We start from the raw sequence: 12,200 nt of genomic DNA on the forward strand, positions 1-12,200 counted from the left end.
TCACCCCTTTTCTCATAATAATAATAATTATTATTATTATAAACTACAATAATAGTAATAATAATAATAATAATATTAACAACACATATTTATAATTTTATAATAACCATAATAATAATAATATTAAAATAATAACCAAAATAATAATAATAATAGTAATAATAATAACAACCATATTATAGATGAACTAATGATGTCCGACTATGTGTGGACCATGTCAGGGAGTCAACTGATGATGGTCAACTATGCCTGAACCATGTCACAAATGAACTGATGATGCCCGACTATGTATGAACCATGTCAGGGAGTAAACTGATGATGGTCAACTATGCTTGAACCATGTTACAGATGAACTGATGATGTCTGACTATGCCTGGACCATGTTAGGGAGTCAACAGATGATGGTCAACTATGGGTGAACCATGTTACAGATGAACTGATGATGTCTGACTATGTGGGAACCATGTCAAGGTGTCAACTAATGATGGTCATCAATGCTTGAACCATGTTACAGATGAACTGATGATGTTCGACTATGCCTGAACCATGTCAAGGAGTCAACTGATGATGGTCAACTATGGATGAACCATGTTACAGATGAACTGATGATGTCCGACTATGTGGGAACCATGTCAGGGAGTCAATTAATGATGGTCAACTATGTTTGAACCATGTTACAAATGAACTGATGATGTCCGACTATGTGTGAACTATGTCAGGGAGTCAACTGATGATGGTCAACTATGTGTGAACCATGTTACAAGTGAACTGATGATATATGACTATGTGTGAACCATGTCAGAGAGTCAATAGATAATGATCAACTATGTATGTACCATGTTACAGATGAACTGACGATGTCCGACTATGTGTGAACCATGTCAGGGAGTCAACTAATAATGTCGACTATGTGTGTATCATGTTATAGATGAACTAATGATGTCCGACTATGTGTGAACCATGTTAGGGAGTCAACTGATGATGGTCAATTATGTGTGTACCATGTTACAGATGAACTGATGATATCCGACAATGTGTGAACCATGTCAGGGAGTCAATTGATGATGGTAAACTATGTGTGTACCATGTTACATATGAACTGATGATGCCCGACAATGTGTGAACCATGTTAGGGAGTTAACTAATGATGGTCAACAATGCATGAACCATGTTACATATGAACTGATGATGTCCGACTATGCCTGAACAAGGTCAGGGAGTCAACTGATGATGGTCAACTATCTTTTAACCATGTTACAGATGAACTAATGATGTCCGACTATGGCTGAACCATGTAAAGGAGTCAACTGTTAATGATCAACTATGGGTGAAACATGTTACAGATGAGCTGATGATGGTCAACTATGTGTTAACCATGTGAGGGATGAACTGATGATGGTCAACTTTGTGTTCACCATGTATGGGATGAACTGATGATTGTCAACAATGTGTTAACCATGTCAAGGAGTCACCTGACGATGTTCGACTATGTGTGAAGCATGATACAGATGAATTGATGATGGTCAACCATGTGTTAACCATGTTACAGATGAATAGATGATGGTCAACTATGTGTTAACCATGTCAGGGATTCAACTAATGATGGTAAACTATGTGTGAACCATTTCAGGAATTCAATTTATGATGGTAAACTATGTGTTAACCATGTCAGGGATTCAATTGATGATGGTAAACTATGTGTGAACCATGTCAGGGATTCAACTGATGATGATATACTACGTGTGAACCATGTCATGGATTCAACTGATTATGGTAAACTATGTATGAAGCGTGTTACAGATGAACTGATGATGGTCAACTATGTGTTAACCATGTCAGGGATTCAACGGATGATGGTAAACTATGTGTGAACCATGTCAGGGATTCAACTGATGATGGTAAACTATGTGTGAACCATGTCAGGGATTCAACTGACGATGGTAAACTATTTGTGAAGCATGTCAGGGATTCAACTGACGATGGTAAACTATGTGGGAAGCATGTTACAAATGAACTGATGATGGTCAACTATGTGTGAACCATGTCAGGGATTTAACCGATAATTGTAAATTATGTGTTAACCATGTCAGGGATTCTACTGGTGATGGTAAACTATGTGTGATCCATGTCATGGATTCAACTTATGATGGTAAACTATGTGTGAAGCATGTGACAAATGAACTGATGATGGTCAACTATGTGTTAACCATATCAGGGATTCAACTGATGATGGTCAACTATGTGTTACTCATGTAAAGGATTCAACTGATGATGGTAAACTATGTGTTAACCATGCCAGAGAATCAAATGATGATGGTAATTTATGTGTTAACCATGTTAGGGATTCAACTGATGATGTTGAACTACGTGTGAACCATGTCAGGGATTCAACTGATGATGTCCAACTATGTGTGAAGCGTGTCAGGGATTCAACCAATGATGGTAAACAATGTGTGAACCATGTCAGGGAGTCAACTGATGATTGTAAACTATGTGTGAAGCATGTTAGGAATTCAACTGATAATGTCGAACTATGTGTGAACCATGTCAGGGATTCAACTGATGATGTCGAACTATGTGTCTACCATGTCAGGGATTCAACTGATGATGTCAAACTATGGGTGATCCATGTCAGAGATTCAACTGATGATGTCGAACTATGTGTGAACCATGTCAGGGATTCAACTGATGATGTCGAACTATGTGTCTACCATGTCAGGGATTCAACTGATGATGTCTAACTATGTGTGAACCATGTCAGGGATTCAACGGATGATGTCCAACTATGTGTGAAACATGTCAGGGATTCAACTGATGATGTCGAACCATGTGTTTACCATGTCACGGATTCTACTGATGAAGTCGAACTATGTGTGATCCATGTCACGGATTCTACTGATGATGTCGAACTATGTGTTAATCATGTCAGGGATTCAACTAATGATGTCCAACTATGTGTGAAACATGTCAGGGATTCATCTGATGATGTCGAACTATGGGTCTACCATGTCATGAATTCAACTGATGATGTCTAACTATGTGTGAGACATGTCAGGGAGTCAACTGATGATGTCGAACTATGTGTGAACCATGTCAGGGATTCAACTGATGATGTCAAACTATGTGTGAAACATGTCAGAGATTTAACTGATGATGTCGAACTATGTGTGAACCATGTCAGGGATTCAACTGATGATGTCGAACTATGTGTTAACCATGTCAGGGATTCAACTGATGATGTTGAACTACGTGTGAACCATGTCAGGGATTCAACTGATGATGTCCAACTATGTGTGAAGCGTGTCAGGGATTCAACCGATGATGGTAAACAATGTGTGAACCATGTCAGGGAGTCAACTAAAGATTGTAAACTATGTGTGAAGCATGTCAGGGATTCAACTGATGATGGTAAACTATGTGTGAACCATGTCAGGTAGTCAACTGATGATGGTAAACTATGTATTAACCACTATGTTGTTAATCTCGGAAAGCGGCGCGGCGCGGTCAATCCTAAAATGGGAGCGGCGCGGAAGCGGGGAGCGATGCGGCCGCTATTTTAGCAACGCGGACACTAAGAAAATATATATTTTAATAGCACTTATATATATATATATATATATATATATATATATATATATATATATATAAATAAATAAATAATTTAATAGCACTTATATATTATTTTTTATTTATTTAGGAGGATTAATTATGTATATCTAAAAAAACTATTAAGTTGACAGACTAACTATTTAAAAAATTATTATTTTTTAACGCATATTATTATATTTTTTATAATTAGTGAAGTATAGTGGTATATAGCTGTCCTAAGAAATAGCATTCTTGACTTTTCAACCCCTAAGGCTTAGTGGTAAATATTGCCCCACGTCATCCCTTTTCTTCTCCCCACTTCATCTTTTTTTCTTCTCTCTCCCCACCGACCCCACTTCATCTCTTCTTCTTCCCGTACCCCACTTCATCTCTTCTTCTTCTTCTTCTCTTTCTCCACCGACTCTCTACGTCATCTCGTCTTCTTCTCTCTCTCCACCGACTCTCTACGTCATCTCGTCTTCTTCTCTCTCTACTTCAACTCGTCTTCTTCTCCCTCTCCACTTCAACTCGTCTTCTTCTCTCTCTCTCCACTTCACTTGTTCCTGAGCTGCGAGCCGCTAAAAAAATGATGGATCTTACTGTTACAAGTGCAACCAGCAAAAGCGGCGCTTTGGGCCGCATCCGACCCGCTCCGCAACCCGCGACCGCGGCCGCTTTGGACCGCTTTGTGCCGCTTCACCCTAACGCGCTGAACCGGTAAGACCGGAAGCGGCCGTCTCGTTTTTTCCGCTTCGCACCGCGATAGCGGCTGGTGCGGCCGCGATTAACAACATAGATTAACCATGTCAGGGATTCAACTCGTGATGGTAAATTATGTGTTAACCATGTCAGGGATTCAACTGAAGATGGTAAACTACGTGTGAACCATGTCAGAGATTCAACTGATGATGGTAAACTAGGTGTGAACCATGTCAGGGAGTCAACTGATGATGGTAAACTACGTGTCAATCATGTCAGGGATGCACTGATGATGGTCGACTACGTGTGAACCATGTCAGATAGTCAGCTGATGATGTTCGACTATGTGTGAACCATGTCAGGGATGCATGGTAGATGGAAAACTATGTGTGAACCATGTCAGATGGTCAGCTGATGATGGTCGACTATGTGTAAACCATGTCAGTGATGCATGGTAGATGGTCGATTATGTGTGAACCTTGTTAGATAGTCTGCCGATGATGTTTAACTATGTGTAAACCATGTAAGAGATGCATTGCAGATGGTCAACTATGTGTGATCCATGTCAGATAGTTAGCTGATGATGATCGACTATGTGTGGACCATGTAAGGGATGCACTGAAGATGATCAACTATGTGTGAACCATTTCAGGTAGTCAACAGACGATGGTTGACTATGTGTGATGTCATGGATACATTGTAGATGATCAACTATATTTGAACCATGTTAGATAGTCAGCTGATGATGGTCGATTATGTCTGAACCATGTTAGGGATGCATTATAGGTGGTTAGCTATCTTCAAAAATTATGTATTTGTGAAATATTAAAAATTATGTATTTGTGACAAATATTATTAACAAAAAGTAAATAACATGTAATCTTTAAAAAATAAAATAAAATGTTGTTAAAAATATAATTTCATTTTAATAAAAAAATAATGATTTTTTTTAAAATTGAGAGTAAATTTATTTTTTAATTAAGAATCATGATTTTTTTATTGAAATATTTAGCATCATAATTCCTTATTTTTATAATCACATTTTTTAAAATGAAGAATAACTTTGAGTTTTTAAAAATAGTGAAAAAATATATTTTATTTTATGATAAGGTATTATGATTTGATAAACTAAAAATTATTTGTTACCAAAATTGGGAGAGACTATTTTTAAAAATAATTATGGAGTTATTAAGTGGTCATTTATAACCATTAAATTAGAATGATATCAAAATTTAAATTGAACCTATGGGTAAAACTTGACGATTTTTCGTGTGTATATGAGATTGGTTTTTAAGACAAATTTAAATAATATAATTAGTGCATTGTCTCTCTATTTATATTTCAATTACTAACTTTAATGATTGATTTTTAAGACATATTTATCCTAACCATTTAATTTATTATCATCACCAATTATAAACCAATAACAATATGATGTTGAAGAATAATACTTAATTAATTATTATTATTATATATATATATATATATATATATATATATATATATATATTATATATATATATATATATTATATATTATATATATATATATATATATATATATAAATATATTTTGTATAAATTTATTAATAAATTTTGAAAAAATTGAAATTTTAGAAATTATTTTCCTTTCCCTCTTATATGCTGAAAGTTTCCCACAATTTTTGTTCCATTCCCTCTCATTTTCTAAAATTTTCCCTCTTCTATTTTTCAGCTTAAATGGAAAAAAAATTAAATTATATAAAAATAAAAATTTCAGAATTTTAAGGACCACTCTCTAACATTCACTTTCTCTCTGTTCTATCTTATCTCTCTCGTCTGCCTCACTCCGAACCTTCACTTTACTTGGATCGCTTCCTGCGTCGTCACAAGTGAAAATGATGGAGAAGACCGGAGCCGGTAGGAAGGAAGAGGTGGTTACCAGAGAGTACACCATCAACCTCCATAAACGCCTCCATGGATGCACATTTAAGAAGAAGGCTCCTAAAGCCATCAAGGAGATTAGGAAGTTTTCCCAAAAAGCAATGGGAACCAACGACGTTCGTGTTAACGTCAAGTTGAACAAGGCTATATGGAGCCAGGGTATTAGAAGTGTCCCAAGAAGAATCAGGGTACGCATTGCTCGCAAGAGAAACGATGATGAGGATGCTAAGGAAGAGGTCTATTCTCTTGTTACCGTTGTCGAAATCCCCAAGGAGGAGCTTAAAGGTTTGGGCACTAAGGTTATTGATGATGAAGATTAATGTGTTTTATTTTTGTTAAAGCAATTTTTGAGTTTAATTTTGTTCAGACATCGAGGATATGTTGTATGCCAACATTAATTTTCATTCTCTGTTTTAATTGTGTTTTGTTTGCCGTTCTTAGAAAGATTAAACATCTTATCTCTCTCTGTTCTATCTTATCTCTCTCAAAGCTCCCTCTCTCAATACTACCTTCTCTAAGAATTGCTATGGCTTCTAAGATGATCTGTTACATTTTTTCCCCGATGATTTGTGAATTTGGTTTTTACTCAAGGATGACAAATATCAAGATGTTCTTGGACACTTTCAGAAAGATTTTTGAAGATTGTGGTGTCCGCGAAGAATTTGGGTAAGTTTTAACCTAGAACCCTAATTCATCTCACATTGGCCTGCAAAATAATTAGTTTTTTGTTCTAATATTATTGAGGTACAAAATTATAGGGGCGAAATTTGGTGGTTATGGATCAAGATTATGATGTTGATTGTGTTAACCCTGAAGAATAGGTAGTGATAATTCATCTATTGTTCTATTTAGTTTAAATTGTAGTATATCACTTGTTTTGCTCATCACTTGCTGACCTTGATATGCAGGCCTGCTATACAGATTCCCTGTGCAAGCACACTCCTATATTTACATCTTGATATCAGATTCAGGTATCTTAATGAAACTTTTTTTAGTGGTTGGCTTTTGAATCTGATAGAGGAAATGTCATGAAGATATTAACATTTAAAATGCCCCACATGAAATGCCAAAATCCATAAAAAGAGGTACACGAATCAGTTACGGGAAACTTCATCCTTCACTGCATTTCTCAATTCTTTTTTGTCTTCCTCAAACTCTAAAGAGGATGCAAACTCAAATGGACAGAAGAATGGTGATAAAGGTAAGAATAACCCTTTACCTGATTCATCTATGAAGGATAATGGTGGGAAGAAAAGTTTGTTTACTAGAAGTAAGCAATCAGTTGGTAGTGTTATTCACCGAGCTGCCAGAATTGGTGGTTATCACCATCAGGATCGAAAGGATAATAATCTTGAAGTGAAACATCAAGATAGGAGGAAAGAATCACTGCTTGTGGTTGAATCCTTGTCTGTGTCTTTGGATGATTTGCCAAGAATTTCTGAACCTTCGGTTATTGTTTCTGAAAGTATAAGGAATGTTCTCTATGCTTCTCTTCCACCTCTTATGCATGGAAGGAAATGGTCGTTGCTATACAGGTAGGTATCTGAAGATAAGGATTCAGTGCTGTCTATGATGACTTATTTAATTGATATGATAATTTCATTTATCAATTTCAATGCATTTTATGCAGCACTTGGAGGAATGGTATATCACTTTCAACTCTTTACCGAAGAAGCGCGTTATGGCCTCGATTGAGTTTGATGGTACAACTTAATTATCCTAAAGTTTATGCTGTCTAGTTTTAAGGCCATATCTTGATAATTCCAATTCTTCAATATGGATTGGCTCATTCTTCTTTTCTTTTCTGAATTATCATTGATATGTTCATCTTTCTGTTCTTTAAGCGGTTAGGCCAACAGATCCTTATAAGATCTTGTGCTTGATTACATTGTCTCCAGGAATGTTTGGTTTGATTTGGTTAATATTTGCATATGATGTTAATATTAGGAGCATAAAACTTACTATATCTGATGGCTTTTATGCAGCTGTCTTAAGTGATGCAAGCTGATACAAATAGTAATAATCTGCCTTATACTCAACAGATGAAAATTAATGAAAATTAATGTGCCTGTTTTGATTGTTACTACCAAGTATAGCTACTTTTATTTTTTACTATCTGTACAAAAAAATGTAATTATTATTGTAATAATGATCGTGTAATACAAATTTAATAAAATAATACAAATATTATACCATAATTAGTTTAAAATTTAATACCAATTAATATATTTTAATAAAAAATTTAATACAATTATTGTTATGAATTTTTTGTATTAATCAACAACTTATAACTGACATATATATTTTTCGTCTTTTTAAATCAATGACACCGATTTTTTTTATTAATTATTTTAATTGAATTTGGATCAAAAATATTTCTTTACGCGTATATTTAAAAGATTAAACATATATTTTAATTCTATCATATAATATATTAAATCTTAAATTAAAAATAATTATTTAATATAGTTGATAAATTCTATAATATTACATGTTTGACCTTTTATACACTAAAATTAACTCAAAAAAACATTAATTTCATTTTAAAAGCAAGAATTTTATTATATAGTATTTTATTTTGAAAACCAAGAATTTTGAAAATTATTTATTAAAAACTATTTATTTACTACCAAAATGATTAGAATAATTATTATGATAATGAATAATAAAAAATTGAATGCCAATGAAATTAATCAAATTGATTGACATTTATTAGATACCATAAAATAATAGAATGAAAAGTTCTATAACGGTAGAATTAAAAATAATTAAAATATTTGAGATTATCATCTATTATTAACAACTAAAACAAATTTTATAATTATTATTCATATAATTTAACATTTAATATTATCATCGATTCAAAAATAGTATAATAAAAATTAATTGAATAATTTAACATTATTGTTTATTTATATAAATATTAAAATACCTTGAAAGTTGATAAAAATAGGTTCTATATTTAAATAGTATATTTATATTTGATAGGATGCATCTATAAGACCGCAATGTCTTTATAATTCTTTTTAATTATATTTTTTTAATCAATAACATAACATCTACTGTATTGTAAATATATTTTGTTGATTGAAAAATATCAAAGTTTTTCCGTATTTGAAAAATAACACACTTTTTATAATTAAATAAAAATTAAAATAATATTTATCTAAAAATTAAATACTATCTGTTTTTTTTACCGAATTAAATACTATCTTAAATACAAATTAATAATTATTTATTATAATTTTAATAAAATTTTGCTTTTAATTGAAAGTAAAGTTTTATAATGATTATGAATGAATTAATATGTTTAAAAACATATAATTTAATACATTATTAACAATTAAAACAAATTTTATAATTATTGTTCATATAATTTAATACTTAATATTTTCATCAATTCAAAAATAGTATAATAAAAATTAATTGAATAATTTAACATTATTGTTAATTTACATAAATATTAAAATACCTTGGAAGTTGATAAAAATAGGTTTTAAATTTAAATAGTATATTTATCTTTATATTTGATAGGATGCATCTATATAAGACCGCAATATCTTTGTAATTCTTTTTAATTATTTTTTTTAATCAATAACATAACATCTATTGTATTGTAAATATATTTTGTTGATTGAAAAATATCACAGTTTTTCCGTATTTGAAAAATAACACACTTTTTCTTATAATTAAATTAAAATAAAAATAATATTAATCTAAAAATTAAATACTATCTATTTTTTACCGAATGAAATACTATCTTAAATACAAATTAACTATTATTTATTGTAATCTTAATAAAATTTTGCTTTTAATTGAAAACAAAGTTTTATAATGATTATGAATGAATTAATATGTTTAAAAACTTATAAATATAATAAATTGATTTAAAATATTATTAATAAAAATGTAAAATAATAATAATCATATTTGTAAGAGAAATAGCGTGGAATTAATTATTGTTAATAGCACAATAAATATAGGTCAAATTATTTAATATTTATTTATTTAATAGTAATAAATATATGTCTTATATTTAATTATGTTTATGAACACAAATAAAGAAGAAAAGAGAAGATGTGAGAGATGGAGAGAGAGGAGAATGTGTAAGGGAAGGTAGTGATATTGTGTGTGATAGTGCATTGGTTGATAGTGTAGACACCTAATCTAATCCTAATCTAATGGTCCTTGTTCATTTGAGCCCAAAAAAAAGATAGACGGCGCCGTAGTTCAGTTACGATAGATCGGAACTTGATTTTTTCCCCTAATTTCAGCGCTACTTCCCATTTGACCAACTTATTATTGGTGTAAAACCACCGCTTTGTTTTCCATGATTTGCTTTAATTTAAATGTTTGTCATAAATTACAGGTAACTCCCAATTTCAGTACAAAACATAGTACAAATCCTAGGAACTAGTTTTAATCTAGTACTTCAATTATTATTATTATTACAGCTATGCTATGTTTACATAAAATTTTTACACCGTATGTATTACTTACATAAAATTTTTACACCGTGTATATCTCATTGGTTTTGTGATGCTCAAATTTCAAAATGAGCCAAAAAAACTATTATAAAAATAATGAATATGTATTTTTAGTATAAAACTAGTAACAAACCCGTGCGTTCGTACGGGTTCTGATATGGGACGCGCATTTGTTTCAGAGGTATATTTTTAATTAAAAAAATATTAAAAGTACGTAATATTTTTGTGGAAAAAAATAAGAATAATTAACATTAAATTGTGTCTAAAAAAAATTCAGGAACAAAATTGAAAGAATTGTGTCTAAACAACCTTTTGTAATTTCATGTTCCTGTTAATAATCAATATTTTGATAAGTAACTTCATGTTTCAGTTAATATTTAATATTTTGTTCACGAAATTCGTTCTCGTTAACTTCAAAATATTTTGATCGGTAATTTCGTGTCTACAAAAATTTAGGAACAAAATTTAAAGCACCAAAATTAAATTGTGTCTAAACAACCTTTTATAACTTCATTTTCCCGTTAATAATCAATATTTTGATCAGTAACTTCATGTTCCATTTAATATTTAATATTTTATTCACAAACTTCGTTCTCATTAATTTCAAAATATTTTGATCAGTAACTTCAAGTTCCCGTTAATATTCAATATTTTGATCAGTAGCTTCATGTTCCCGTTAATATTCAATAGTTTGATCAGTAACTACATGTTCATGTTAATATTAAATATTTTAATCAGTAACTTCAGGTTCCCGTTGATATTCAATATTGTGATCGGTAACTTCATGTTCCCGTTAATATTCAATATTGTGATCATTAATTACAGGTTCCCGTTAATATTCAATATTGTGATCAATAATTTCATGTTCCCGTTAATATTAACTATTTTTATCAGTAACTTCAGATTCCCGTTAATATTCAATATTGTGATAAGTAATTTCATGTTCCCGTTAATAGTAAATATTGTGATTTAATATTCAGGTTCTCGTTAATATTCAATATTGTGATATGTAATTTCATGTTCCCGTTAATATTCACAATTTTAATTAGTAACTTCAGGTTTCCGTTAATATTCAATATTGTGAACAGTAACTTCATGTTTTCGTTAATATTCAATATTTTGATCAATAATTTCATGTTTTTGTTAATATTCAATATTTTAATCAGTAACTTTAGATTCTCGTTAATATTTAATATTGTGATCAGTAATTTCATGTTCCCGTTAATATCCAATATTCTAATAGTTGATTAATTCTCATATTTAAATATTTGAATTAATAGTTTTATTTTTCTATTTTATATGACTTTCATATTAGAAGAAAATAAATTTATTAAAATTTTATTACATTTATTTTCTCATTGCCAAATAATAATTAACATCCGTAAAATTAGTAACAAAATTACTGTATTCTAATTATTATCAGAAATAAAAATTTATGACATGAATGATTATAAAATAAATTATAATTAAAGTAATTTATATATTAAGAATTTGGTCATGGATG

At 31.0% G+C, this 12,200-nt stretch overlaps 2 protein-coding genes across 3 annotated transcripts; both read left to right on the forward strand.

The window, feature by feature from the left end:
• Positions 1 to 6,058: 6,058 nt before the first annotated feature.
• On the forward strand, positions 6,059 to 6,626 carry LOC131652638 (large ribosomal subunit protein eL31-like). Its single transcript, XM_058922557.1, has one exon. The coding sequence runs from the start codon at positions 6,164 to 6,166 to the stop codon at positions 6,527 to 6,529; it is 366 nt and encodes a 121-aa protein (XP_058778540.1). The 5' UTR covers positions 6,059 to 6,163; the 3' UTR covers positions 6,530 to 6,626.
• A 109-nt stretch (positions 6,627 to 6,735) lies between these two features.
• Positions 6,736 to 8,292, forward strand: LOC131652637 (uncharacterized). 2 transcript variants are annotated; one of them, XM_058922556.1, is made up of 5 exons: positions 6,736 to 6,875; positions 6,968 to 7,030; positions 7,118 to 7,744; positions 7,840 to 7,912; positions 8,195 to 8,292. In XM_058922556.1, the coding sequence occupies exons 3-5, from the start codon at positions 7,440 to 7,442 to the stop codon at positions 8,201 to 8,203; spliced, it is 387 nt and encodes a 128-aa protein (XP_058778539.1). In that variant the 5' UTR covers positions 6,736 to 6,875; positions 6,968 to 7,030; positions 7,118 to 7,439; the 3' UTR covers positions 8,204 to 8,292. The 2 variants fall into 2 exon arrangements, with proteins under 2 accessions (XP_058778539.1, XP_058778538.1); XM_058922555.1 differs by having other exon boundaries at positions 7,840 to 8,292.
• The last annotated feature ends 3,908 nt before the right edge of the window (positions 8,293 to 12,200 follow it).

Source organism: Vicia villosa, linkage group LG2, assembly GCF_029867415.1.
Source record: "Vicia villosa cultivar HV-30 ecotype Madison, WI linkage group LG2, Vvil1.0, whole genome shotgun sequence".
Taxonomy (NCBI): Eukaryota; Viridiplantae; Streptophyta; class Magnoliopsida; order Fabales; family Fabaceae; genus Vicia; species Vicia villosa.